Source organism: Herpailurus yagouaroundi, unplaced genomic scaffold (genome assembly GCF_014898765.1).
Source record: "Herpailurus yagouaroundi ecotype Mexico unplaced genomic scaffold, PumYag 216, whole genome shotgun sequence".
NCBI lineage: Eukaryota > Metazoa > Chordata > Mammalia > Carnivora > Felidae > Herpailurus > Herpailurus yagouaroundi.
Window position 1 is genome coordinate 7,442,697 of NW_024412447.1, and position 24,639 is coordinate 7,467,335.

The 24,639-nt window shown below is 48.4% G+C and overlaps 1 protein-coding gene across 3 annotated transcripts; it reads left to right on the forward strand.

The window, feature by feature from the left end:
- Positions 1-2,927: 2,927 nt before the first annotated feature.
- Positions 2,928-24,508, forward strand: AGFG2 (ArfGAP with FG repeats 2). 3 transcript variants are annotated; one of them, XM_040455992.1, is made up of 13 exons: positions 2,928-3,294; positions 11,219-11,312; positions 12,180-12,295; positions 13,361-13,514; positions 14,096-14,261; positions 14,942-15,067; positions 15,784-15,816; positions 20,612-20,732; positions 20,896-20,978; positions 21,172-21,234; positions 22,245-22,373; positions 22,932-23,017; positions 23,309-24,508. In XM_040455992.1, exons 1-13 carry the CDS (start codon positions 3,074-3,076, stop codon positions 23,366-23,368), a joined length of 1,452 nt encoding a protein of 483 aa, XP_040311926.1. In that variant the 5' UTR covers positions 2,928-3,073; the 3' UTR covers positions 23,369-24,508. The 3 variants fall into 3 exon arrangements, with proteins under 3 accessions (XP_040311926.1, XP_040311925.1, XP_040311927.1); XM_040455991.1 differs by having other exon boundaries at positions 2,930-3,294; positions 21,151-21,234; XM_040455993.1 differs by lacking the exon at positions 15,784-15,816 and having other exon boundaries at positions 2,930-3,294; positions 21,151-21,234.
- The last annotated feature ends 131 nt before the right edge of the window (positions 24,509-24,639 follow it).

A 24,639-nucleotide genomic window follows, 5' to 3' on the forward strand; every position in this document is an offset into this window, starting at 1 on the left:
ACTGCGCCACCCAGGCGCCCCTAGAAGGAACATTTAAAGTGGCCTGAGATGTCACATCTGTCTTATCTGAAGGTGACTTGACGTTGCCTCCTTTTGGGGTCACTGAAGTACTTTGTGGCTGTGATAACAAACTACACATTGGGGTGCCCAGGGCAAAGTTCTGGGCCCGCTTCTGTCTATATGCTGTACCTAAGCAAACGCGTCCAATTCTGTGGCTTTAAATAACTCCTATATACTGATGACTCCTTCACCTACATTTCCAGCTCTGGCCTCACCTGCAAATCCAGACTATATATCTATCTGCCTATTTGATCAGCTCTTTGGAGGCCTCACAAGGATCTCAAACCAACATGTCCAAGGCAAAGCTACCAATTTCTGTCTATCAGCATCCCCTAACCTGCTCCTGCTACAGTCTCCCTTTTTTCAATAAATGACACCGTAAGCCAACCAGTTGCTCAAAACAAAAATCTAGAGCTGCTTTGCCCAATATGGTAGCCTCTAACTACATGTGGCTATTTAAATTTAAATTTAAATAGAGGTGCCTGGGTGGCGCAGTCGGTTAGGCGTCCGACTTCAGCCAGGTCACGATCTCACGGTCCGTGAGTTCGAGCCCCGCGTCAGGCTCTGGGCTGATGGCTCGGAGCCTGGAGCCTGTTTCCGATTCTGTGTCTCCCTCTCTCTCTGCCCCTCCCCTGTTCATGCTCTGTCTCTCTCTGTCCCATAAATAAATAAAAACGTTGAAAAAATTTTTTTAAATTTAAATTTAAATAAATTAAAATTAAATTAAATTAAAATGTCAGGTTTGCAGTTTTACTAGTCACATTTTAAGTGCTTGATAGCCAGTAGCTGCCATATTGGACAGTCAGATACAGAGCATTTCCACCAGCACAGAGAGTTCTGTTGGACAATGCTTCTCTAGCGAGGTTGCCAGGGATTCCTCTTTCCCTTACCTCCACATGTAATCCATGAACAAATCCTATGGATTTTACCTCCAAAACATTCCCAGAACCAACCCATTTCTCTCCAACTCACTCCTGCCGCCCTGGTCTATGCCATCTATGCCACCATCACCTGGACTGCTGAACTCACTTCTTAATTGCCCTAATTCCAACCTTCCCCACCTATAACCATTTCCCCTATTGTAAACAGAATGATTTTTTTTTCTCAGAACTGAAAATCAGATCATGGCTTGCTCCTGCTACAATTCTTCCAATGATTTCTGTGGCAGAGACTGTAGTTTATGTAGTTTATCTTTATGTCCTTTCTTTCTTTCTGCCTCAATAATGGAACTTCTGAAATTTAGGTGAGCACATAGAAGCCCAAAATAAAGAACAATATTTTCCAGAGTTCCTCCTTGCACTTAGGTGTGGTCATGTGACCAAGTTCTGACCAGTGAGAGCCAATGAAGTTGTGTGCAGTCTCCTGGCATGTCTTTAAAAAGACATGCAGCAGGTATGATGGCTGAAGCTGGAACAGATCCCAAGGTGAACTTGGGAGTGGAGGTAATGCCCTGTGAGCAACAGGATAGAAGAAGCCTGGTTCCCTGTCATGGTGGAGCAACCCACCAGCCCTGAAATGCCTACCTAGATTTCTACATGAGAAAGAAAGAAACTTCATTTTGTTTAAGTCCAAGTTATTTGAGGTTTTCTGTCATAGGACCTAATTCTAACTAATACAGCTTCCCATCATACTTAGAAGGATATTCAAACTCCTTACCAAAGCCTGGAAGTTTCCACACGATCAGTTCTCACTCCGGTACAATCCCCTCCATTCTTCCCTCAGTCATCATGCTCCAGTCACTCTGGTTTTCTTTTTTGCTGCTTCAAAACACTGACTTTCTTCCTGCCTTAGGGGCTTTGCACCTGCTTTCCCTCCGTTTGGGTTGCTCCTCCTCAGATCTTCTCATGGCTAACTCCTTTCAGTTATTCGGGTCTCAGCTTAAATATCACTGAGGGACATCATTAGAGATGGTTCCCGTAGCCAATCTAAAATACCCAGTGAGTCACTCTCCTTTACAATACCTTATTTTAATTCTCTACATAGAACTTATCACTAACTGATGAAGAATTTCAGTTTGTTGTCTGCCTCCCCCTCCTAGCAGGTAAGCTCCATGAGGATAGGAATTTTAATGGATTGGTTTACTGCTGGACTTCCACTGTCTAGCACAATGACTGAAATCTATATTAGACACTCAATACGTGTTTGTCAAATACTATTCCACGGATAGTGTGCTGGTAAAAGCAGGGTTTCTAAAGTCGGACGACTCAGATCAGAACCCTGGCTGGGCCATGCAACAGTTGTGTGACCTACGGGAAGTTGTATAATGAAATCTCTGTAAAATGAGATTTCCTATGGCATAAGGTAGGAGTGAATGAAATGGCACTTATAAAGCAAGCACTCTCTCTCCTTCTCCCTCCCTCCGAGAGCTCCCTTCTTTTCCTCCTCCCCTCGGCCCCTCATTCGCCATTCCTGGTCCCTTATATGCCACTTCATTCTGCTTTTCGTACCTCTCTGCACAGTCTAGCGGAGGCTACGCCTTTGAAATTTGGCGGGAATTAACGTCATCAGTCGGGAGGACCAGGGCTGCGCACGCGCGAGACACCTACTCTTTCTCGCGCGCTAACTTTGCCGCCGCGGCAGCCAATCAGAGTTAACGTCAGAGCCAGAGTTCCGAGGACTCACCAATCGAATCTGGGAGGCGGGCCGCCGTGGAGGCAGTGGCGAGAGGGGGCGGGGACGGGAGAGGGCACGCACAGTTCTAGGGGCAGGGTCTCTGAGGGCCAATGGGAAAGGCAGGAGGGTGAAGGCGGTGGGGCGTGGCGTTGGCGGCTCCCGCAACCCAAGGCCGTCCAATGTCGGGCCAATCAGAGTGAGGAGGTGGGGGGAGAACAACCAATCAGCGTGCAGAATAGGCAAGGCAAGGGGTTGAGGAGTCTCGCGCGGACGTCGCCGGCTCCGTAGTTTCTGTCAGGGGAGCCAAGCGTGCGGAGGAGGCTGAGGAGGCGGGAAGGCGGCTGTGGTTGAAGGGACGATTGCTGACTTGCGGGGAGGAGGTCCGAGGGTGCAGGCAACCATGGTGATGGCGGCGAAGAAGGGTCCAGGCCCGGGTGGAGGGGTCAGCGGGGGAAAGGCGGAAGCGGAGGCGGCCTCGGAGGTGTGGTGTCGCCGGGTGCGGGAACTGGGCGGCTGCAGCCAGGCCGGGAACCGCCACTGTTTCGAGTGCGCCCAGCGCGGGGTCACCTACGTGGATATCACCGTGGGCAGCTTCGTCTGCACCACCTGCTCAGGCCTCCTGTGAGTGGACTGGCGCGGAGGGTGGGGAGGGGGCAGGACCGGGAAGGGACAGCGGAGAGTCGGCGTTGGGGACAGCGGGGATCTGGGGCGAAGGGACAGGGCCAGAGCTGAGGTAGTGGCGGCGGGGAGGCCTGGAGATGCGCCTGATGTGCTGAGAGGGTCCCCCGCTGCAGAGGTGTCATGGGGAAGGGAAATTGGCAGGGGAGACAAGACACGATTGGAGTCGCGTTGCAGGAGAAAGGAAGGACACCGAAGAAGAAGGGAGAAACTCCCTAAGGGAGGAGAGGCGAACCGAAAGTGGGGAGAGTTGAAGGGAAGGTGGTTAGATATTTAAAGGGCCAGAGAATGACACCCACCTTTCAAGGGAACTTTGGGGGGGGGGGCAAGTAGGAAAGTTCACGTAGAGTGAACTGGGCCCTAGATAAAGCATACTTTTCTATTAGCTTGTGCCCATCCTGGAGTGTGAGATGGAAAAACCAATTTAAAATAGAGAAGTTAGCCCAGTTGACAGCATAGACATAGTGACTAGGTAAGGAACCATGTTCCAGTGTTCAGGTGCAGGCCCTAATGTCGCAGGGTTTGGGGATGCTACCCAGAGGTAGATTTCTTACAAATTTTAAGAGATGGGAGCTGCTGGGTTGCCCTGTTAGAGAGCTTAATTTTTCCAGAGGTTTGGGTATCTGGATGAGCCATCCTTAAGTGTCATAGTTTACACCTTTAAGCTTCTGGTTGCCATGGCTTGATCCTGGTAGTAACATCTGGCATCTTTGTAGATTTGGGGGAGTTTTGTTGTATAATCTGCAGTGCTACACTTGGCACTGGCACTCGATTTGGTCATGCCTGAGCTAATTTAGAGCCACAGTTCTAGGCCAGAATTCTGCTTATAGAGTAGGGTTCTTTTTCCCCTTAGGGAATTATTTGGTTAGATGCCTGGTTAGCATTCGATACCAATGCTGTATCTCTCTTTTTCTGTGAGTTTATTAAGGGATTTATTTGGACTTGTTTAGTATTGTTTTAGTACATTGGTTTGTTTGGTCGGTTGGTTTCAGATTTAACAAGGGGTGCTTTCCTTGTTTCTAATACCATTAGGAGCCAAGGAGCGGGCAGTATTGTTCTTACATGACAGATGGGAGAACAGAAGCAAAGAGAGGTTTAGTAATTTATCCAATGCCATATGGGGGTTGCTGTTCTCAGCATTTCTTGTTGGATATTAGTTATGATCATGGCAGACCAGAAATGAAGATCCAGGTCTCCTAAGATACAGTGTACGATTATTTCTGTTTCGTTTTTACCTCCTTTGCCAAACTTCTATGTTCTGATCAACCTCACTTGTGTGTTATAACTTTGGTCTTAGTGAACGTCATTATGGCTCTTGGGACAATGATTAGAACGCAAACAGGAATGTGTCAAAAGATAGAGACTTAAGTGAAGCAAAAGGATAGACTTGAGTCTGGGACGAATAGTCTGAGGAGAGAAGGAGCAACGTTTAGGAATGTTTATAGCAGAAAGAGAAAGAACAGATTCTTGAAGATCCTGTTATGAAAAGGAAAATCTGATTATAGAGTCTGGAAGCAGGGGGATAAAATTGATGGTATATCAGAGTCTAGGTCCTGGGAAGAAAATGTTTGGAAATAGTGTTAATTCATTCCCACAGCTAGCTGCGCAGCACAAAAGATAAATCACTGACTAAATGGGAGGGCTGACACCATTATCATTATTTTATAGATCTTGGTTTAAAGTCTCCCATAGATAACATTTCACTTCTATAATGAGTATTCCCTCAATCAGGACAGAAGGAGGGTCAAGGGATCTGGCACACATTAAAAACCTGATTTTCTTTTACTGGAATGGTTCTCTTTAAATATCAGGGCACAAATTGCAAAATTTTACTACTTTTCCCCTGTGCTCATTATTGTTGGTTTTTAGTGGAGGATCAAGAGGCTGGGCCAATAAATGAGGCTGAACTGAAGGCATGTCAAGATTATAAGGAGAGAGATATCAGAAGAAACTTCTTCAAGAAAGCTGTAGTTTCCCTGGCTGTGACTGTCTGCCAGAGTTCTGATGGTGCTTCTCATTTGCTGATTGGAGTTCTAATTAGCATGAACTAAGTAGGGCAAGGCATAGAAACCTTATAAAAGGGTCTTCACAAAGTGTTACGTGTGCCCTCTGATGGACCTTGGGAGGGGCTGGGTGCTGGCAGGTGAGCCAGAAATAGAATGAGTGAGGGACGCTTACTGCTGGCTGCAGAGTGAAGAGGGGACACACACAGTTCAGCAGGCAGCGGAGGGGCATGGCTCCCCAGTGACACATATACCAGTTAACATCTTAAATCCACATGGTTGCCCACAGATTAGGATTTTGTGGTACTGGGAAGTGAAAAATGTGGAGGTGGCACATTCAGTCAGTCAGTCTGGCAACACATTTATTGAGTGCCTGTTAAGACCCGGACACAGTTTTAGGCACTGGAGATACAGCAGTGCACAAAATTGACAAAGTACAGTCTTCATGTAGCTTACATCATACTGGAGACTGTGGACTCGAATTCAATCATTAAATATATATTTGCAGGTAGTAATAAGTGCTGTGAAGTAGCATGGGCTGGAGAGTGATGGGAGCTCGTGTTGAGCTATGATGATGAAAAGAGTATATTCTTTGTTAAAAATGACGAGGATATTGGGGGCAGGGAATTCAAATACCACACTTAGAACCACAGCCAGAGAAAGGAGACAGGGAGACTGGCTTTATTTTGAAAGCCAGCTTTCTGCTGAGTATGTTACAAATATTCCACCTCTTAGAGCAATGGAATATTCTGGGGGCAGTGTGCACAATCACCCGAGTTCCCAGCTGGCTACACGTGCTGAGGTAGCAAAGTTGACTGTTTCAGCCAAAGTTGAATTTCCCAGGATCTGGAGAAATTTTCGATTTTAATACTGGTGGGTGGGTATGCCTATGGCTTCATTGCTACATGTGTGAGCTCTTTCTCGTTTTCTTTTTTAATGAGAACTATTTTCTCAGCTCTAGCAGAAAACTACAGCGTTGGTGTGAGGGACTGAGAGAGAAGCTGCTAGTTTTTGCTGTTTCTAAATTTATGTACATGCTGCCACAACTGTAGGTCCCAAATTTGACCTAGTTTTATTCATTTGGTTTTCATCCAATACCTAGTTTCCTTAACCTAGATACAGATTTCATGTCCCCAACATATACATACACTTGTTTGTTTAGTTGTGTCTAACTCTCCTACTAGAGAATGATGCTAGATTGCTGCTAAAAAGTGCTTTTTCCAAAGCAGTGCCTTAAATGTGTTTTCTTGTTCTGGTTTGACTGGATGCCTCAATGGATAAAGCACTTTTCTTTAGAAAGAAAATAGATCTTGAGTCCTGAAATGTCTTTGACATCAGGGATGGGCACTACCTTTGACACCCAATTTTTTCAACAGAATATGTGGCACACTTCCCCAACTGGGCTGTTTGGGTCCATTCTTTTTAATCCATTGACCTTCTGGTCTCAGTAATAGATACTTGTCTCCTCTACTTCTGCACAACTTTATTCCAGTAATGGGATTAATTCAGGATTCAGGTGGGCAAAGCTCTAGGCTGGGTGCCAGGAGATGTGCTTGACAGCTCTTTACTTGTGACAGGTTCCTAACCTCCTTGTGCCTTAGTTTCCCCATCTGGCTTGCTAGTAGTGATTCCTAGTTGAAGCAGGTTTTCTTAATGTTTATTCATTTATTTTGAGAGAGAGAGAGCACAAGTAGGGAGGGGCAGAGAGAGAGAGAGGGAGAGAGAGAATCCCAAGCAGTCTCCATGCTGTCAGCGCAGAGCCCAACGTGGGGCTCAAACTCACGAACTGTGAGACGATGGCCTGAGCCACAATCGAGAGCTGGACACTTAACCAACAGAACCACCCAGGTGCCCTCCTAGTTGAAGAACTTTTATCTCCATGGAAGAAAAGGCGTAGTGTGGTGTTAAATAATTCAGTACTTTTCCATCCATCTGGGTTAGAGAGGTAGATGTGTTCATTGCCCCTGTGTTAGTCCCATCCCTTCACCCCTCCCACCTCACTTTCCATCCAAAGACATAAGAAGAAGAGGGAACAATGTAAAAGGATTGAGAATAGGCCTGAAGAAGAAAGCAGAGGATTCTGTGTGCTCTACACGAGTGGACAGCTGTTTATCATTGTCACTAAGGAAGAACTACAGGAAATGGCTTGAGGCAGGGATTTTAGATTAGGAAGAAGTTTCCTAAAATTAGTGAAATTGAGCCTGGAGAAGGGAAATAGGGGAGCCTTCCTATTAGGGACTAGTAAGAATCTCTAATAGGGACTCTTTTGGGTGATGTTTGGGTCCAAGAACTGCAGTGGTTTCACTGAACCCTGCTCAGAGGCAGAGGACTGGAATCCAGAAGCAAGAAACCCCCTCTGGGGTGTTTGAATTTGAACATGAAATATTCAGAAATCAGGAGTTCCCAAGTCCAAATCTGGTACAAATGAAAGAACTTGGGTGCTGTGTGGAACTGTTTTTTTCCATTGTTGACCTGACAGAACCTTCTTATCTGAGCAGCTGAGCAGGTTCAAGACTTTCATGAAGCAAGACAGAAGTAAAATATGGGCCATTGTGAGGGTGATGCTCACAGAAAAACAAAAGGTGTGGTATTTGTAGAGACAGCAGTATGCTTGATAGAATCAAAGGGAAGGGAGAGAGAGGCAAGGAAAAAGAATTGGGCAGGCTTTCAGGTCCTTGCAAGTCACTTCACTGCCAGTAATTCAGAGCACTTCAAATGCTGGTCAGGTGCCCTGTGAAAGAGAAACTGAAGTTAAAGAAGGCGTCATGACAGGGCTGAGGCTTGAGTCCTAGTAATGTACTTGCTCTCAGTTGGAAAAACATGCCCTATTCTTGGCAAATAAGTTTATCTCTATGTTTCCCCAACACCTCCTGGTTAGAAATAACAGAACGGATTTGCTGCGATAACCGAAGGGCAGTGCCTCCTTCCAGCTCTCACTTCTTTTGGGGAGAACCTGAGAGTCATGCTGGGGAGACCGGGTGCAAGTTGGAGAGCTGGGTCTGTTTGATTCCAGGCCAGTGACTCAGATATGGCCCACTGCATGACCCTGCTATGACCCCAGGGAGACCCAGTACCGCTAGACCATTCGATTGCAGCTACTGGGAGGAGAGGGGCTCTTGTTTCTAAATTGCTTCTGTCAGCCAGCGATGGCCTCTCTCTGATTCAGAAACAAATGCTCTGACTCATAGGCCATGTAACTAGGTCCTCTTTCTTCCTGGGCTGCAGAGCGTTGCGTTGTAGAGAATTTTCCCTGCCCCCAAACTGTGGCTCTAGTTATACATAATCCAGTCTACAGACATCAAGGTCAGAGCAGTGCTTTTTGTACTGTGCTATGGAAACATCCTGTTCCTTCAGATTCATTTGGCCCAAAGCACCTAAATCACTTATTTTCTCTGCTTTCCCTTCATCCTATCTTCTACCCCCCAGCGACAACCCCCCCCCCCCCCCACAAAAAAACCCTCCAGTCCAAGCTCAGCCATAGGAAGTTCTGTTGTTCTAATCATCCCCTCTAGACTGATGAGTGAGTCAAGTCCCTCCCCTTCCCCCTACAAGGAAGCACACCTCCCTGTTTACACTTTGCTAACAGTTCCTGGTTGTCCTTTCAGGAAATGTCAATGACCTTTTTGTGATAGGCTTAGAATCTGTTTTTCTAGAGTAAACGTAATATATTTTACTTTTCCCGTGACCATTTCTCTTCCTTCCCCCACTGCTGCATCCTGGTGCCACATTCTCCCTGATCAGGCTGTGTGTGCCTGAATGGCACCCAACTGTGTTGAGACGTATCTTTGTCCAGGCTCTTTGGGGCCTTGTAAGCAAGGTCCTGGTGATCAAGGATTAGGTCCTATGTGATATATATGATATATAGTGATAAACAGCTGTCTATTGTATCTCCCAAAGTGCTTACCATAATGCCTTGTATTTTGGCAAAGCAAATATTTGTTAGTGGGAGGTGGAGCTGGGATCATAAGGATGGAGAGATCCGCTCTAGCTAGACCTCAGAGCAGTCTGGCATTCTGAGAGGGAAGGCCTAGCTAGGGATTAAGGTTAGCAAGGGTAAGGGAAAGGATATAAAAGGCTGTCTGGACTCAAAACAAAACAAGGCCATTGTAAGAGAGGCTTTGGGAGAGAAAACTGGAATATCTCTGAAATGTGATTAGAAGAGAATCTTCAGGGCAGATCAAGTTTAAGAGCTGTTGTTTGACGTGTAGTTACAAAGCCTTGCTTTTGGATTTCACTGCTCTAATCTTTCCTTGGGGCATCAGTCCTCTTTGATACTGTCTTTTAAAGGAGTATTTTGAGACCCTTTACTTAAAAGCCTAGCAGCAGAATTGCTGAAACTGCCTTTGATTGTAGCCTTCAGTGTCCTGTCCTTTGTTAGAATCCCATAATCAGTAATTTATCATACAAAGGGGCTGCACCCTTCACTGTTCACTCTGTACTGTGTCACCTCTCCCCTGTTCCCGCCCCATTGCCATAGCGTACACTAACACGTGTACTGCCATTCTTCTAGACTTGCAAGGACGCATTTAATCTGTGTGTGCATGCATAAGCATGAACGTGTGTTCTCCCCACTTTTCTCTAGGATTTCCATTTGGTAAATTGTGTTATCTCTTACTTCCCTCTTTGCTTTCCTGATGGCATCAACCAGGACCCTATGCTAGAGTTACTTTTGTTTTCCCATCTTGATTTGCCGATTTTTCCCAGGAGACCAAAAGTCTGAAGAGACCTCATCAGTTGAGACTGTCTTTCCTGCATGTGCCTGGGCTCTTTCACATTGTGGTCCTAGGGTCTGATTTATTTGTTTTGGCTTGGCTGGTTTTGTTTTCATCTGATGAGTGCCGTTGGTCTAGACCAGAGTAAAACTTAAGGGAAAGGGGAACCTGGCTTAGCGCCAAGTTTCTCTTGTTAGAACACTCCAGAGGGCAGCTGAGTGGGGGCAAGGAAGCCTTCTTGTCTACTGCAATCTCCACAGGGCTTCCGTGGGCAGAACTAGACTTTTCAGAGAGTTAACAGAACACACAGAGCTAAACACAAAAGCATCACTACAGGATATATGTTCCTGACTCATGCCAATCTCCTATCTCATGGTTGAACCTGACTTCCTCCTGCTTCATTGAAAGATCTAGGGGGCGCCTGGTGGCTCAACCAGTTAAGTGCCTGACTTCCGCTCAGGTCATGATCTCACAGTTCACAAGTTTGAGCCCGGAGCCCCATGCCCCGCATTGGGCTCTGCACTGGCAGCTCAGAGCCTGGAGCCTGCTTCAGATTCTGTGGCTCCCTCTCTCTCTGCTCCCCCCCCCTTTCATTCTCTGTCTCTCAAAAATAAATGAAGGCATTAAAAAAAGTTAAAAAAGAAAGAAAGATCAATTGATCGATCTAGAACCCAGAGTCTGGACTATTTTTTTTTCCCAGAGATCTCTTCCTGAAAGAGAGGGACCCTGTTCATCTCTACCAACACACTTTCTGTCTAGACAAAGAGGAGGGGCAGCCAGGTCTAAAACAGTGGTAAAACAGGAAATGGGAAGTGGGCACATCTCAGAGTTCCCAGAAGTACCCCCAGCCTGCAGGTTGAACACAGAACCTTGTCAAAGTAGAGAAGGCTTCTGGATGGACGGACTCTGCCTTACTCTCCAGAATGAGTGGGATCACAACACATTCTGGACTCTGTTGTCCCTGTCTCTGATTAACAACCTCCCAAACGTTCTTGCTTCCCATCTTTCCTTGAATTAGGAACTAGCTTCAGTCGGGAAATTCTACCTGAGCTTAATTTATGTGTTGTTTTATCCTTTCTCCCTCCCCCTCCTCCCATAAACAGACCTGCAGGCTAACTGCATTGTACTTCTCTTTCTGTTTCTCTCCCACAGGAGAGGCCTGAACCCCCCTCACCGAGTCAAGTCCATCTCCATGACAACTTTCACTGAGCCTGAAGTAGTATTCCTGCAATCCCGTGGAAATGAGGTGAGCTACCACTGACGGAACAGTTACTGGTGCAGTTGCCCCATTGGCCGGGGTGAACTTTGCGTCCAGATTATAGAAAAACCCTACAGCTTTCTTTTTTGGCCAAGTTTCTTTTATTTTTTAGCCTAAAATGTGTCTTACCTTACGTATATTTATATATTCATGGAGTCTTAGTTATACAAATTGTGATTTGTCTAGGCCCTTGTTAGAGGAATCAGGGAAAGGAGCAAAATCTGTGTGGGGGTGACCCCTGGGTACTCACAAGGAAAACTGTCCCTTGACATTTAGAGCTCCACACTGATGAGCATTCAGAGTTGCCTGGGCCAGCCCCTCTGAGTAAGATCTCCTAGACCCAGCTCTCCTGACCTGAGCCTCAGCACCCTGGGTTTAAGTTCATGTCATGTACTTGAAAGTGAGTTAAACCCCTTCCCCAGCTAAATCTGCTGGTCGGAAGATGCTGTCTTTGGTGTTAACAGTACTCCTAGCTTGCGGGTGATTGTTTTACTTGGGGTGCAAACAAGGGAAGGCCTCTGGAGGGTGTTCTGGAAGCCACAGCTCTGAAAGTTATCCCTGACCCCACCCGCATCCAGATTTAGTGCTCCATAATTCTCAGGGCCCTCTATTTTCTTTTATAAGATGTGTCATACTATGTAATGATAAATCTATTTTTATTTATCTAAGGCAGGACCTCCCCATTAGATGGTCAACTCTGTGAGGACAGGGATCATGTCTGCTTTGTAGGTATACCCAGATCCTCACCCTGTGTCCGTGCTCAATAAATATGTATTGATGAATACATTGGAAGTGGTATCATTCCCATTTCATGCTTTCTGCCTCAACTCCTGTCACCTGACTCCGTTCCTTTAGGTATGCAGGAAGATTTGGCTGGGTCTTTTTGATGCTCGGACGTCATTAATACCAGACTCCAGGGATCCTCAGAAGGTGAAGGAGTTTCTCCAGGAAAAATATGAGAAGAAGAGATGGTAAGGAGGAGGAAAGAGATTGCTATATAGAGACACATGTCCAAGACATTCTTTGTTTGACAGGCTAGTTTCCAGACTTGAATTGGGGCTTCTCTCAAGAGGCCAGGCTTGGGTTGAGTGTGCTCCACCCAGATTCAGTTAGGGCCCAATTCTGACTTCAAAGAAATAAAGCTACCTAAAAAGACAACTTGTTACTGGTCACTAACCTTGAAGATTTGATGCCCCTCTTTTGGGGAGACATTAGACTGCTTGGAGGGGGTGCTGGACCTGAGGGGGTGTGGGTCAGATTTATAGCTCAGCTGGGGCCATAGATGCAGAGAGGCGGCTGGAAGCATGTCCGAGAGTTTTGTGCTTTTACCCCATCGTTTCATCCATGATTTATCTGTGTGTTCTGTTTTCCTGGTGACAAAAACAGCGTCTCTCTTCTCCCTTGCCTTTTCTCTCCCCAGGTGGCACTTCCTATTGTCTGATCTCAGTCCTGTGTGCATGTTGGGAGGTACCTATAGGGTGGAGAAGAGAACACAGACAGCAAGGGGATTGTTGTGGACATAACAGCATTTTGGAGTCCCTCCTGGGGTGTCCTCTGGCTATAGAACATACTTCCAAAGTAAAAGACCACATGCATTGGAGTGGAGGGGATTTTATCAGAAGTAGCAGGAGCTGGCAGGATAGATTGTGAGCACTTAGAAGATGAGGTGGCAGAAACTTTTCTGTGGGACTAAGGAGGAGAACCTGCAGAAACACCTAGGAAATAAAAAGGAAGTTGGAAAATAGGATTGCCTGTCCAGCAGCATTATTGAGGGGTTATCACTTGAAACCCAGATGGTTTGATGTCAGAAAGAGAAAGGAGAGAGGAGAGAAAAACAGGCACAAGTCAGAAAAGAATGAGCACCTGATGGTAAAGAGGACTCTCAAGATGGGCAAAATGTGCTGAGTTACAAAATTCAGTTCAAAAAAGAGAATAAGTGGGAAAAGGAAAAGGGACTTGGACTTCTGTCACCTGTGCTTCCCGGGTGCCTAAGCTGAGCATGGCCCATGATGTCACCTGACTATTCTTTCTCAAAGGTATGTCCCCCCAGACCAAGTCAAGGGGCCCGCTTATACCAAAGGCAGTGCCTCCACCCCCATCCAGGGCTCCGTCCCAGAAGGGAAGCCCCTGCGGACTCTTCTAGGGGATCCCGTGCCATCTCTCTCTGCTGCTGCCTCCACCTCTAGCCAGGTAACTCTCAGATCTTCCCTCCGAGACTGGTTGGGGTTTTGGGAACCAGGGCTATTGGTTTCCTTAATCCAATCCCCTGGACTTAGCAGACAGCAGTATAGGAGATGTGAGTTGGCTCTCAGCCCTGCCGTTACCCATGTCTTAGATTCCCCTTGGACTCCTATGTTTTGGAAGAAAGAACCCAACAGGAAGTGATATTTAGGGAAGTCAGAGTAACGGCTTCAAACCTGACCATTGCTCCAGGGAAACACAGAAGGGGCCGGGACACTGCCTGAGCACCTGGGAAAGATGACGCAGTAACAGGTCCAGGGGGACCATTGGCCACATCCCTGTATACCTCAGACTTGCCTTCACTGACAGGCTCTAAAATGTATGGCTCTGGGAACTGGTATACTGAGAAGACAGAGGAGTTAGGCATGTGAGGGGCTAAGGCATCTTCTGCCCAGGAAAGTCTCTCAGTTGAGGGCAGTTTCTCCCTCTCTTCTCTCTCCACTTGCCTATCTGGGGGCAGCCTAGGGAGTCATGTGGGGGCCGGGTCATGTCTGGTCCAAGTGCTCTATGTCATGCCTTCTCCTCTCAAGTCTGTCAGTCAGTCTCAGCCTCGGACGTCCCAGCCCCGGAGCTCCCAGCCACCTGCCCATTCCTCAGTCAAGAAAGCCAGCACTGACCTGCTGGCTGACATAGGTGGAGACCCCTTTGCTGCTCCCCAGGTGGCACCAGCTTTTGCTGCATTCCCAGCCTTTGGGGGTAAGTGGGACTTGGGACAAGAACATTCTTGTAATATATGCACACAGGACACGAGGAATTCACGCCCTTGCGGTGACCAGATTTCACCTGGCTCTAGCTCACTTCACACAAATGAATGTGATGGGAATTGTGGAGCCTCAAGGCCGGGAGGGTTGGGGCCAAATGAGTATGGCTGGGATTATGTTTGCAAGTTTGACCAGAAAACGTTACAGTTGGGGACTCCTAGCACTTCCTTTTAGAGCACTGGAAATAGCCTTTTTATTACTTTCTTTCTCTGTTAAAATGGGGGCTGAGGGATTATCTTGTTTTCCATTTCCCCTGCCCTCTTCCCAAAGATCGGCAGTAGCCAACAGAGTGTTGAATAAAGCGGTGTCTAGTTTCCGTTTTTCCTTTCAAGCCCCTTCCCCCACCAGAACTAATTTTTTTTTCACATGATTAAGCCCGAATGAGGCCTTGACAAAAATGTTAATGCCTCGTGGAGTAAGGATAAAAGATGGCGGGGAGTGAACCTGGAGACCTTTGAGATCCCCTCTGCTCAGCCCCTGCCATCTCTCCCTGAAGAGGACCCTGTAGAAAGGCAGATGTCCCATCAGTGGCCTTTGGCCTTTGGAATTAGTGTATATTATATCGATTATATGTACATTTTATATATGCAGCCTTTATATCCCCTCCACCTGTAGGCCAGACACCTTCCCACGGAGGCTTTGCCAACTTTGATGCCTTTGGCAGTAGCCCTGCCTCTTCTGCATTTGGAAGCATTCCTCCAGCTGGGCAAGGCCCTTTCCAGGCCCAGCCAACACCCACAGGTAAACTTTGCCTTGCTCTCTCCAGATCCCCTTCTCTCTTCCAACTGCATTCAGTTTTCCACATCCATGTATCGCCCTTCATTCACATCTGCACCAACCTAGAGAACTAGGCAAAGGAGACAGGATGAAGAGGAGAAGCCCCGGGAAAGGAAGAGAGGGGTCTAATGAGATTCTTGCCAGGAAGAAGGGCGCTTCTCCATTTTGTCATGTAAGGAAAGCAGCTGAATTGCAGCAGGAATCGTGCAGGGTGTGTATAGGAGTTGTGCAGGGTGTGCATAGGAGGTCAGAACCAGGAAGCTCGGGAGTCCCAGTCCTCAAAAAGTCAAGAGTGGATGTGACCTTTCCTGTAGCATGCTCTGAAGGCTCATGTTGTACACTGCCCAAAAGGTAAGGGCAGGGTCAAAGTGCAAGCTGGTCTCCAGAAATTCACCCATCCCTGTTAAAGCAGAAGCCTGTAAACTGTGTTGTGTTGTTTAGCAGTTGAAAGAGACCCTAAAGGCAGCTGCCCTAAAGCATCTGGTTCCTCCCTAAATCCCCAGACATTAAGTCTTCATAGCCTTGGGGCTGGCCCATTACCTTTGCACATCCTGGACACAGGGGAGGGCAGCCAGAGTGCTGTAAAGACTCAATATCTAGGGAAAGCCAGTGACTGATGCTCTCTCTTTCTCCCTTCCCCCACCTGCCCGCCCTTCCCCCTTCTCTACCCTCACTGCCAGCCAGTCGGATGCTAACTGGAAGTTACAGCTTTGGTGAGTTACTCTTCCCACCTCACAGCCCACCCAAGGTAGAAGCCTATCTCAGGTCCTCTGGAGCCGAGAGCTTTGAGGTCTGGAAGGACCCCTTCAAATTTAGCCATTTTACAAATGAAGCAGTTCTGTAATTTCCCTGCTGTGCAGCCCACAGCGTGGCAGAGCTCGGCCCAGAGCCCAGATTTTTCGACTCTCACTCTGCCCGCATCCTTCCCACTATGCCACCACGAATTGTCTGGTTGCTTTTGTTATTTTATTTTATTTTATTTTATTTTATTTTATTTTATTTTATTTTGTTTATTTTATTTTTTGAATGGGACAAGGAGAGACATTTTATATTGATAAAAGTTAAAATTCACAAAGACATTCTCACATTACGAACTTAAAGTACCTGACCAGGGTAGCCTTGAAAGTAATAAAGCAAAAACCGTTAGACACAGTGAAAATATAATAAAGCAACAGAGAGGGGGCCTACAGCAGACTCACAAGATTTTAATAGATAAAGTAGATAGACAAATAAGGAAGAAAATAGGCCATTTGAGTAACACTTGAACAAGTTTGACCTAATAAATATAAGTAGAACTTTGTAATCAAAAGATAGAATTTCCAAACACAGAATCATTTTATACTTTGACCATGGACTAGGAGACACCACATAAATTTCTTTATTTATTTATTTATTTTTTTTTTTTTGAGAGAAAGAGAAGGTACGAGGATGGGAGGGGCAGAGAGAGGAGAGAGAGAGAATCCCAAGCAGGCTCTGTGCCATCAACACTAAGCCTGATGCGGGGCTCGAACTTATGAACTGTGAGATCATGACCTGAGCTGAAACCAAGGGTTGGGCATTTAACCGACTGAGCCACCCAGGCGCCCCAACACCACATAAATTTCTAACAAATAGAAATTGCATAGGTCACATTCTATACGATAAAAGGTGTCCTAAAACAACATATCCTGTAACAATGCTTCATGTCCTTTAAGGCATGAAACAAGGAAAAGATAATTACAATATGGAAAACAGACAAAAAGCTAACAACTATCATGTGTTTTTTAAAACTCCTATCAATAAGGAAGAATAGGATAACGAGCAAGGAAAACAAACAGAAAAAACCCGGGGGCATGAAAATGTTCCCAGCCTGACTAATCAGAAAAAATGCAAATCAGGGTAAGATAATAATTTTGCACATTATATCCACAAAAATTTTAAAGATTGATAACGGTGGGTACCATGTGGAAATATTGGCCCTTTAATCTGCTCTGAGTAAGAATGTAAGTTGGTACAAGAATATTCAGAGTAACAAGAGGGAAGTGTTCCTGGGAATGAGAGCTCAAAAGGAAACAGCCTGTACAAGGTGGTTATAAAATTGGTCCGTTCAGAAATGCATTCCTGTCACAGTCAGTTGCTTTAAAAAGAGAGCTTAAAGGGTCAGCCTTTAAAAAAGGAAAGAAAGAAGGTGCCAGCCTCTTAGTCCCCTCCCTGGCTGCACCTGAGATGAACTTTTGTCCAGTGTCTGGTCATCTCAAAAAACAGACGGTCTGCAGCCAGCCAGAGCCAACCAGCCTCTCCGAGGCTCCTGCCCTTGCTAGGAGCATCCCCACATCATCTCCATGAGGAAGGCAAGATCTCCATTTTGCAACTGAGGAAACTGGCTCAAATTGGCCCGTGACTTGGCCAGAACCGAATGGCTGATGGGTGGCAGATCCCATTCACCGTGATCACACCATGATCACGAGGATGGTTCTGTGAATGTGATATAAAGAACTATGGGGTATGAAGTAGGGAGAATTGGGTGAGTGGTGGGTGTCTTTTCTGACAAGCCTGGTTGTATTTTTATATTTCTGAGGGGGAGTATGGAGAAGGGAGGTTTCTAAAACTGCAGTTGCCCCTGAAACTGCTGGAAGGCATGTATACCAATCCAGCTGCAAGGAGTGAGGCTCTGGAGGTGTAGAAGAAGCAAACCAGAGCTCAGGTATTCCTAAGTCGGCCCCCTTTCTGAGAATGGGCCGAAAGTGCAGCATCGTGGCCGCCTGAGCAAGGGCCGGCTCTGCCCTCTAGTGTCCGCAAGGAGGCACAGCTCGGCCTCAGGACAGAAAGACAGCGCCTCCTTCAGCCTGGGAGCTCCCTGGCAGGAAGGCCCCAGAGCAGGACTGAAGAGTCTGACCTAAGTGCTCACTCAGAAATTCCACGTGCCCTGAGTCATAGCCAGGGAAAGGCCCAGGCGGCCCTGAGAATCAGAAGATTCAACCCTAGCCTGCTGGCCTCCCAGCCTTCCTGACGGTCGTGGAGTGCAGAGGACTGACACCAAGTGTTCTCAGTGGCGTGATAGCCTAGCACTTGTTCCTGTAGAAAGCCCAGGGGTTGAAGAAGAGAGTGGCCGAGGTGAGCACTGGCACTCAGGAAGCAGCCCATCCTTGGAACCTCGCAGCTGGCAGGCCCTGGGCACCTGCCTTCCCTGCTGGACTCAGCTTCTCTGATCAGAGCCGGAGATGCCCAGCGCAGGGAAGGTCCCCTTCACAAAGGGCTTTGGGAAAATACAGCCCTACCCTTTAAGGGAAGGAGAAGCATGATAGCTCTGGGGGCCTCAGAAAAAAGCCCCAAACTTAGGAGAAACCAGGCTGAAGCTTGAGGGGGGCAGGGACAACACAGATTTGAGAATCAGCCTGGCTTTGCCGTTCCTCCCTTGCCTTATGACTTTATCTTTTCCTTTCCCTCTCATCTCTGGGGGGGAAAAGGTTACCCTTGCGTCCTTCCCTGTCTCTACTGAGTTTTTGCCATCAGCTTTCTTATCTGAATCTCATCTCTGCTCTTTCCACTCTGCTACCATATTTCCCTTTCCGCACAAATATGCACCAAGTTGCCCAACCTACAAATGTTTCTGCAGCCTCATCCAGGCTCGGCTGCTGTCTCCCCTGCTCTCCACAGCCATATCTCTGTGAAGAGGAGCCTGTAGCCTTCACTTACCCATTTTTTTATTGTCCTATTTTCTGTTTCTCTTTTTTTACACACCTTATGATATAATATGCATACTGTTCTGCACCTTGATTTATTTTTTTAACTGAACAGTACTGCTAGATTCTTTTTCTATCAGTACATGTTTCTTTATGGCAGCACAATAGTCCTGCTTATGTATATACCATAATTTATTTTAATTAGTCCCATTTTGGTGAATATTTAGGATGAATGATGACTGTTTAGTCTTTTGCTATTAAACAGTGCTGCAGTTAATAACCCCGCATGTGTCATGTTTTGCACATTTGCAACTTCTCTATCTGTAAGAAAATTCCTGGCAATGGAATTGGTCTAGTGGGGAACACAGCTGATACAGAAGTAAACAAAAATATGTCACTGCAGAGATATCAAGTGCTGTGAAGGCAAAGAATGAGGTGTTATGAGAGGAAAACCAGGCTGTAATTCAGACCGAGGTCAGGGAAGGCCTGTCTGGTTCCTTTAAGCCGGAAGAGTGAGTGGGACCATGGGCAGGGCCTTTGTTTAAGGCAGACACAGAGTACGTGGGAAGGCTGGAGCTGAGAGTAGGGCGGAGGGAGGGGGGGCTCTTGTTCACTTGTATTTACAATCTGAACCAGCCATCACGTTTCCTTTGAGACCTTGTCTTGTTTCTGTTGACCCTGGAAATAGTTTCTTATATCAGAGGCTATGATAATACGTCACATCTGTATTATGCTTTGCAGACTTCAGAACACTTTCACTCACCGCAGGGGGTCTTCACAGCCACCCTATGAGAAGGCAAGAAAAAATGGGCTCAGGAAAATAAGATGGTTTGCTAAGGTCACAGCAGTAGCAGGGGGTAGGGCCCCAACTAGACCCCGTTTCTCCTCACTCTGCCCATCACACAGTCATTCAGCAAACAATTCCTGAGCACTGTCCCGTGGCAGACACCATGCGAAGTTTGTTTCCTTCGGTACTAGTCTTCCAGCACTCAGAAAAAGCAAGCCTTTTCCATCTGCAGCCTCATGTTACCATCACAGCAGCCCAGAGTGGTTGACAGGATCCCACCATACAGCCGAGACAGGCACACAAATAAAGAGGCTTTCTCCAAATGACAGGGCCCCAGGCCTCTTCCCAAGAGATGAGATTGCTCAGGATTTCTTGGACTTGCTCCTCAGGCTGTTGTGTAAGCCTCCCACGTGATGCTTTTTCTTTTTAGATGTGATGACCAGAGAGGGCAGGGGAACTTCCAGTCAGCCCTGCTCAGTGAACCCCAGCCCTGATCGAAGCTCCTGGCCTAGAGTGGCCTCCCGAGAGGGGGCGGCTCTGGTGGGAGTGGGAGCCCTTGATGATAGCTGGAGATCTGTGTTCGGCACTGGTCTCCACATTCCAGGAGCCAGCAGCTCCGAGTGTCTGGGCCTTTCTGCCCTTCACAGCTCCTCCCCCATCCCCTCTACCTGCCCCTTCATTCCTGTGATTGATCCATAAATGGAAATGCTGGTTTGAGGAAAGGACAGACTTGTCCACATCTTGAGGAAAAAAATGGGAACCTTAAGTCAAACTGGAGCAGCAGGGACAATGACCTGACACACACAAGAGCCGTTTTCTCTCAGCAGTGGCAGCTTTGACCGCCAGGGAGATTGAGAAAGGCTGAGTAGCATGTGGCCTAGAATTCTCAGTGGGAGTCAGGGCCCTCTGAACCAGATGATCCAGGGGGAAATGGCTCAGAGAACCCAACCCCTCATGCCATCACTGCTGCTTACCCCCTGCTCCCCCACCTCCGTCTCGCCTGCCCCTTCCATCCTGCCTCACCGAGCACTCCCTGTTCTATTTCCTGTGATTGCCCAGGGAGCAGCCACGTGACTCCATTTGGTGCCTCTCCTCTGGCACCTGCCAGTCAGCCCAACAGCCTCGCAGATATGGGCAGCCTCCTGGGGCCCGGAGTACCAGCTGCAGGTGTTCCTAGCAGGTAGGTCCAGACCTCACAGAGTCTTAGGGAGAGCCTTGTTTTTCCCAGCCTGCTTTGCTCCTCCCGTTGGGCAGGACAGGGTTTGCCATCTCCCGGTCCCTTGCCCAGCTTCTGTCCTTGGTCCTGGGTGCCCTGCATGCTGACTTGTCTCCCCATGTCACAGCATCTTCGGGGTGGCCGGCCAGGTCCCCGCGCTCCAGTCGGCCACAGCTGGTGGAAGCAGCGGCACAGGGCTTGCCTTTGGAGGTGAGTCTTGCCTGAGGGGACCCAGAAAAGGGATCCAAGGCTGAGAGGAAACAGGGAGGAGGGTGGAGAGAGAGCACACCAGATTTAGATGAGTGCTGTCATCTCAGTAGTAACCAAATGAGAAGAGTGACCCTCTCTTTCTCCCACCTCTACTCCATGCCACCCTGAGCAGCCTCCACCAACCCTTTCACAGCGCCTGCTGCTCACCCCCAGCTGCCTCCCACCAACCCGTTCCAGCCCGATGGCCTGGCCGCAGGTAAGCCCCAGGACTGTGCTGGCCCTGGCTCTCCTGGGCTTGGATTCCTCTCTCCCTTCTCTCTCTCTCTCTCTGTCTCTCTCTCTCTGTCTCTGTCTGTCTGTCTGTCTCTCTCTCTCTCTCTCACACACACACACACGCGTGTGCGCGCACGCATGCACGCACCCCACTGTTGGGAGGAGTGGAGCAGCCTCACTAGGCAGCTGTGGTAGTCCTGAAAGTCCCCCTCTTGCCCTTCGCCAGGCCAGACCCCGTGTAATTTCCAGGCCACCTAGTGGGCAAAGAGCAGAAGCACCCAAGTCCCAGAATATATTTCAGAAAACAGAATCCTCCTTACCTGAGCTAGTTCTGAAGGTTTAATGACAGATGTGGCAGCCACTCTCCTTTCCTGCCCCTGGGCAGTGTCCCGCCAGGCCCCCAGCCTCTCTCCCTCCTGTGTCCCACCTGCAACCTTGCCCCTGGTCCCGGCTCCTGTCAGCTAGTGCATCCCGCATTCCTCCCCAGCCTCAGCTTTTCTCTCTTCCAAGGCCTGCTCACCCCACCACCTGCCTTTTTGTTGTTGTCATAGCTGTTCTCAAAATCCTTTAGGCCAGGAAGACAGACTGATAACGGCTAGCAAGCTGCCCACTGCTGAGTGCTTTACACCCGTTATTTGCTTTCCACAGCAGCCCTAGGAGAGAGGAGGACTCCAGTTTTATAGTTGAGAGAACTGAGGCACACAGAGGGCTAATCATTTGCTTTAGTTGATGCAGTTTGACAGGTAGCAGAAAGCTGCCCCTGGTTCTGTGCCCCACCTGTGCCCTCCATGCCACAAGCTGTGGGTACAGGAAGAAGGCAGGTTTTGCCAGGTTGCATGGAAGTGGAAGGTTTCAGTCAGAGTACTTCTGCGGGGTACCTCTGGTTAAGGAATAACTATATCCCATGGCCCCAATTTGGAGAGATTTAAGAAGAACTGTTCTCCAGCCTGCCTTCCAGAACTTCGCATGAACTTCATGTCCCTCGTTCCACAGGGCCCAGCTTTGGGATGAGCAGTGCTGGGCCTGGCTTCCCCCAGACAGTGCCACCCACCAGGGCCTTTGTCAGCACCTTCCCACCACCGCTGTTCCCCCCACAGACCTCGATGACTCAGCAACAGAATGGTAAGGGATTCAGACCATACCCTCCTCTCTTGCCCCCATTCCCCACCCCCAGGGGTGGGGTTGGGGGGGGGGGTGGCAATGAATATTAGGGATATTTGGGAGCCAGACATCTGAGCTAGTTCCCTTTTGGACCATTAGGGGGACCAGAGAAGCCACAGACCTTCCTGTGTCCTCTGACTGCTCTGTACCCTTATTCCCTGACTTTAGAAAGGCCCAGTCTTTTTTTTTTTTTTTAATGTTTATTTTTGAGAGAGAGAGAGAGCACAGGCAGGGGAGAGGCAGAGAGAGAGGGAGAGAGAGAGAGAATCCTAAGCAGGATCCTCACTGTCAGTGTAAAACCCAGTGCGGGGCTTGAACCCACGAACTATGAGACCACGACACAAGCCGAAGTTGCATGCTCAACCAACTGAGCCACCCAGGTGCCCCTAGAAAGCCCCAGTTCTGCTGCCACTGTGTGATGTAAAGGTGCCCACCCAGCAGGGAGGCCGGATGCGCCTGGTCAGCACCAACGTGAGGGGCAGGGTTTATGGCAGCCTAGTTTTTACTCTTGCTTCCCAGGCTCTTCCTTCAGTGACTTAGGATCAGCCAAACTGGGGCAGAGGCAACTCAGCCAGCCATCTGGGACATCCACCAACCCCTTCATGGTGAGTGCCAGCACGGCCTCAGTGTAGAGTATGGCCTCTCTCTGAGGGCCGGGGACAGAATCCTTCTGGAACAGAGCAGTGTGGGATGGAAACCCTGCCTTGGCCAGGCAGGAGAATGGGTTAGTCAGTGGGCTCACACCCCCTCATGTCCAACTCGCCTCCACTCACTGACTTGCCCACAACCCTCACCACAGTAATTCTGGGGAGAAAGGAATCCTGGGCTGCATCTTTTCTGTGGCCTCCGGCTTTTCTCCCCTAATCCTCTAACTTGTGGTTGTTGTTTCTTTCCAGACTGGATCCTCATCAAGCCCGTTTGCCTCCAAACCTCCAACCACCAACCCATTTTTGTAGCACTGTGTCCTGGGGGGGGGCCTCCTCCCTGCCCTCTGGGGCCCCTTTACTCCCAGGAGCTCTGGTGACCATTTGCCTGTGGCATTTTTGTGGGTCTGAGACCAGAATGGGCCTTGTTTTGTAGGGAAGGGGTCTTGGGGATGGTGGAAGTGCTAATGCTTTGCTTGGGGCTTGCAGATAAAAGGGCAGCTGCCCATCAGGTGCCCCCAGGGCTTCCTCCCATCCTCCCTCCAGCCCCAATCCAGGCAGGAGGCCCAAGAAAAGAGAAGTCAGGGCTTAGCCTAGAGGAGCGATGGCGTTTGATTTCTCAAATTATTAATTATGATGACAATAATCCTCCTGTCTTGCCCTCAGCATACATAGTGGTCCCTTCACTCCCAACCCTGTGGGCGAAGGAAGCTGTGGGCACAGACTGACCAACATACCCCTATGGGAGCAAGCCTTCCCCTGTGTCCACAACATCCGTGCTGGTCTCCTTGTGGACAGAAGCACAGTGGGAAAAGTAGGGTCAAGGTGGAGATGAGGCGTGGTGTTGACCTGGGATGGTGATCAGACAGGCTGAGAAAGCTGTGGGTGGGGGTGGAGGTGGGTGGGGGGCAGCTCAGCCTCTTCTCCCCACCCCCACGGGGCAAGGAGGCCCTCCATGTTTTTGCTTTCCTGGCTCCCTCCCTCATCCTGGTATTCAGGATAAATAGTTTTACCTACATACTTAGACATGCCCAATTCCTGTCAAGCACTTTAGTTAGCTGTGGTGTCATGTTTGGATACCAGTGTTTTATATTTATACATAGAGAATTTTCTAATATAGTCTATTATACACACACAGACACACACACACACACACACACACACACACCGCCATTCTGCTCCCAGACAGCTCTTTTACATGGGGAATGGAATGAATCCCCATCTGTGCCTCGACCAGCAGAGCCGGAGCTCCAGAGGGTGGTGGGAGGGTAGTCACAAGTCCTGACCACCCCAGAGCCTGGGCTTTTCCAGGGAAAGGCTTTGTGCAATTGGCTGGGTTTTTTCCTTTCTTTTTCCCATGTGCCTCCCCCACCCCACCACAAAATTCTCGGCACCAAAGCTGTTGCAGGCAATGTTGGAAAAGAACTGCATTTGAAAGAAAAAGGAAATGGCTCTAGCTGTCTTGCTTTGGCTCAGTTTGAGGGGCCCCAACGTGGCTGCTGGGTCAGTGAAGATGATGGCTGCTGTTGGGCAGGGACTAGAATTCCTTTCTGGACATGGCTGGAGTCCCCGTGTGCAGTGGG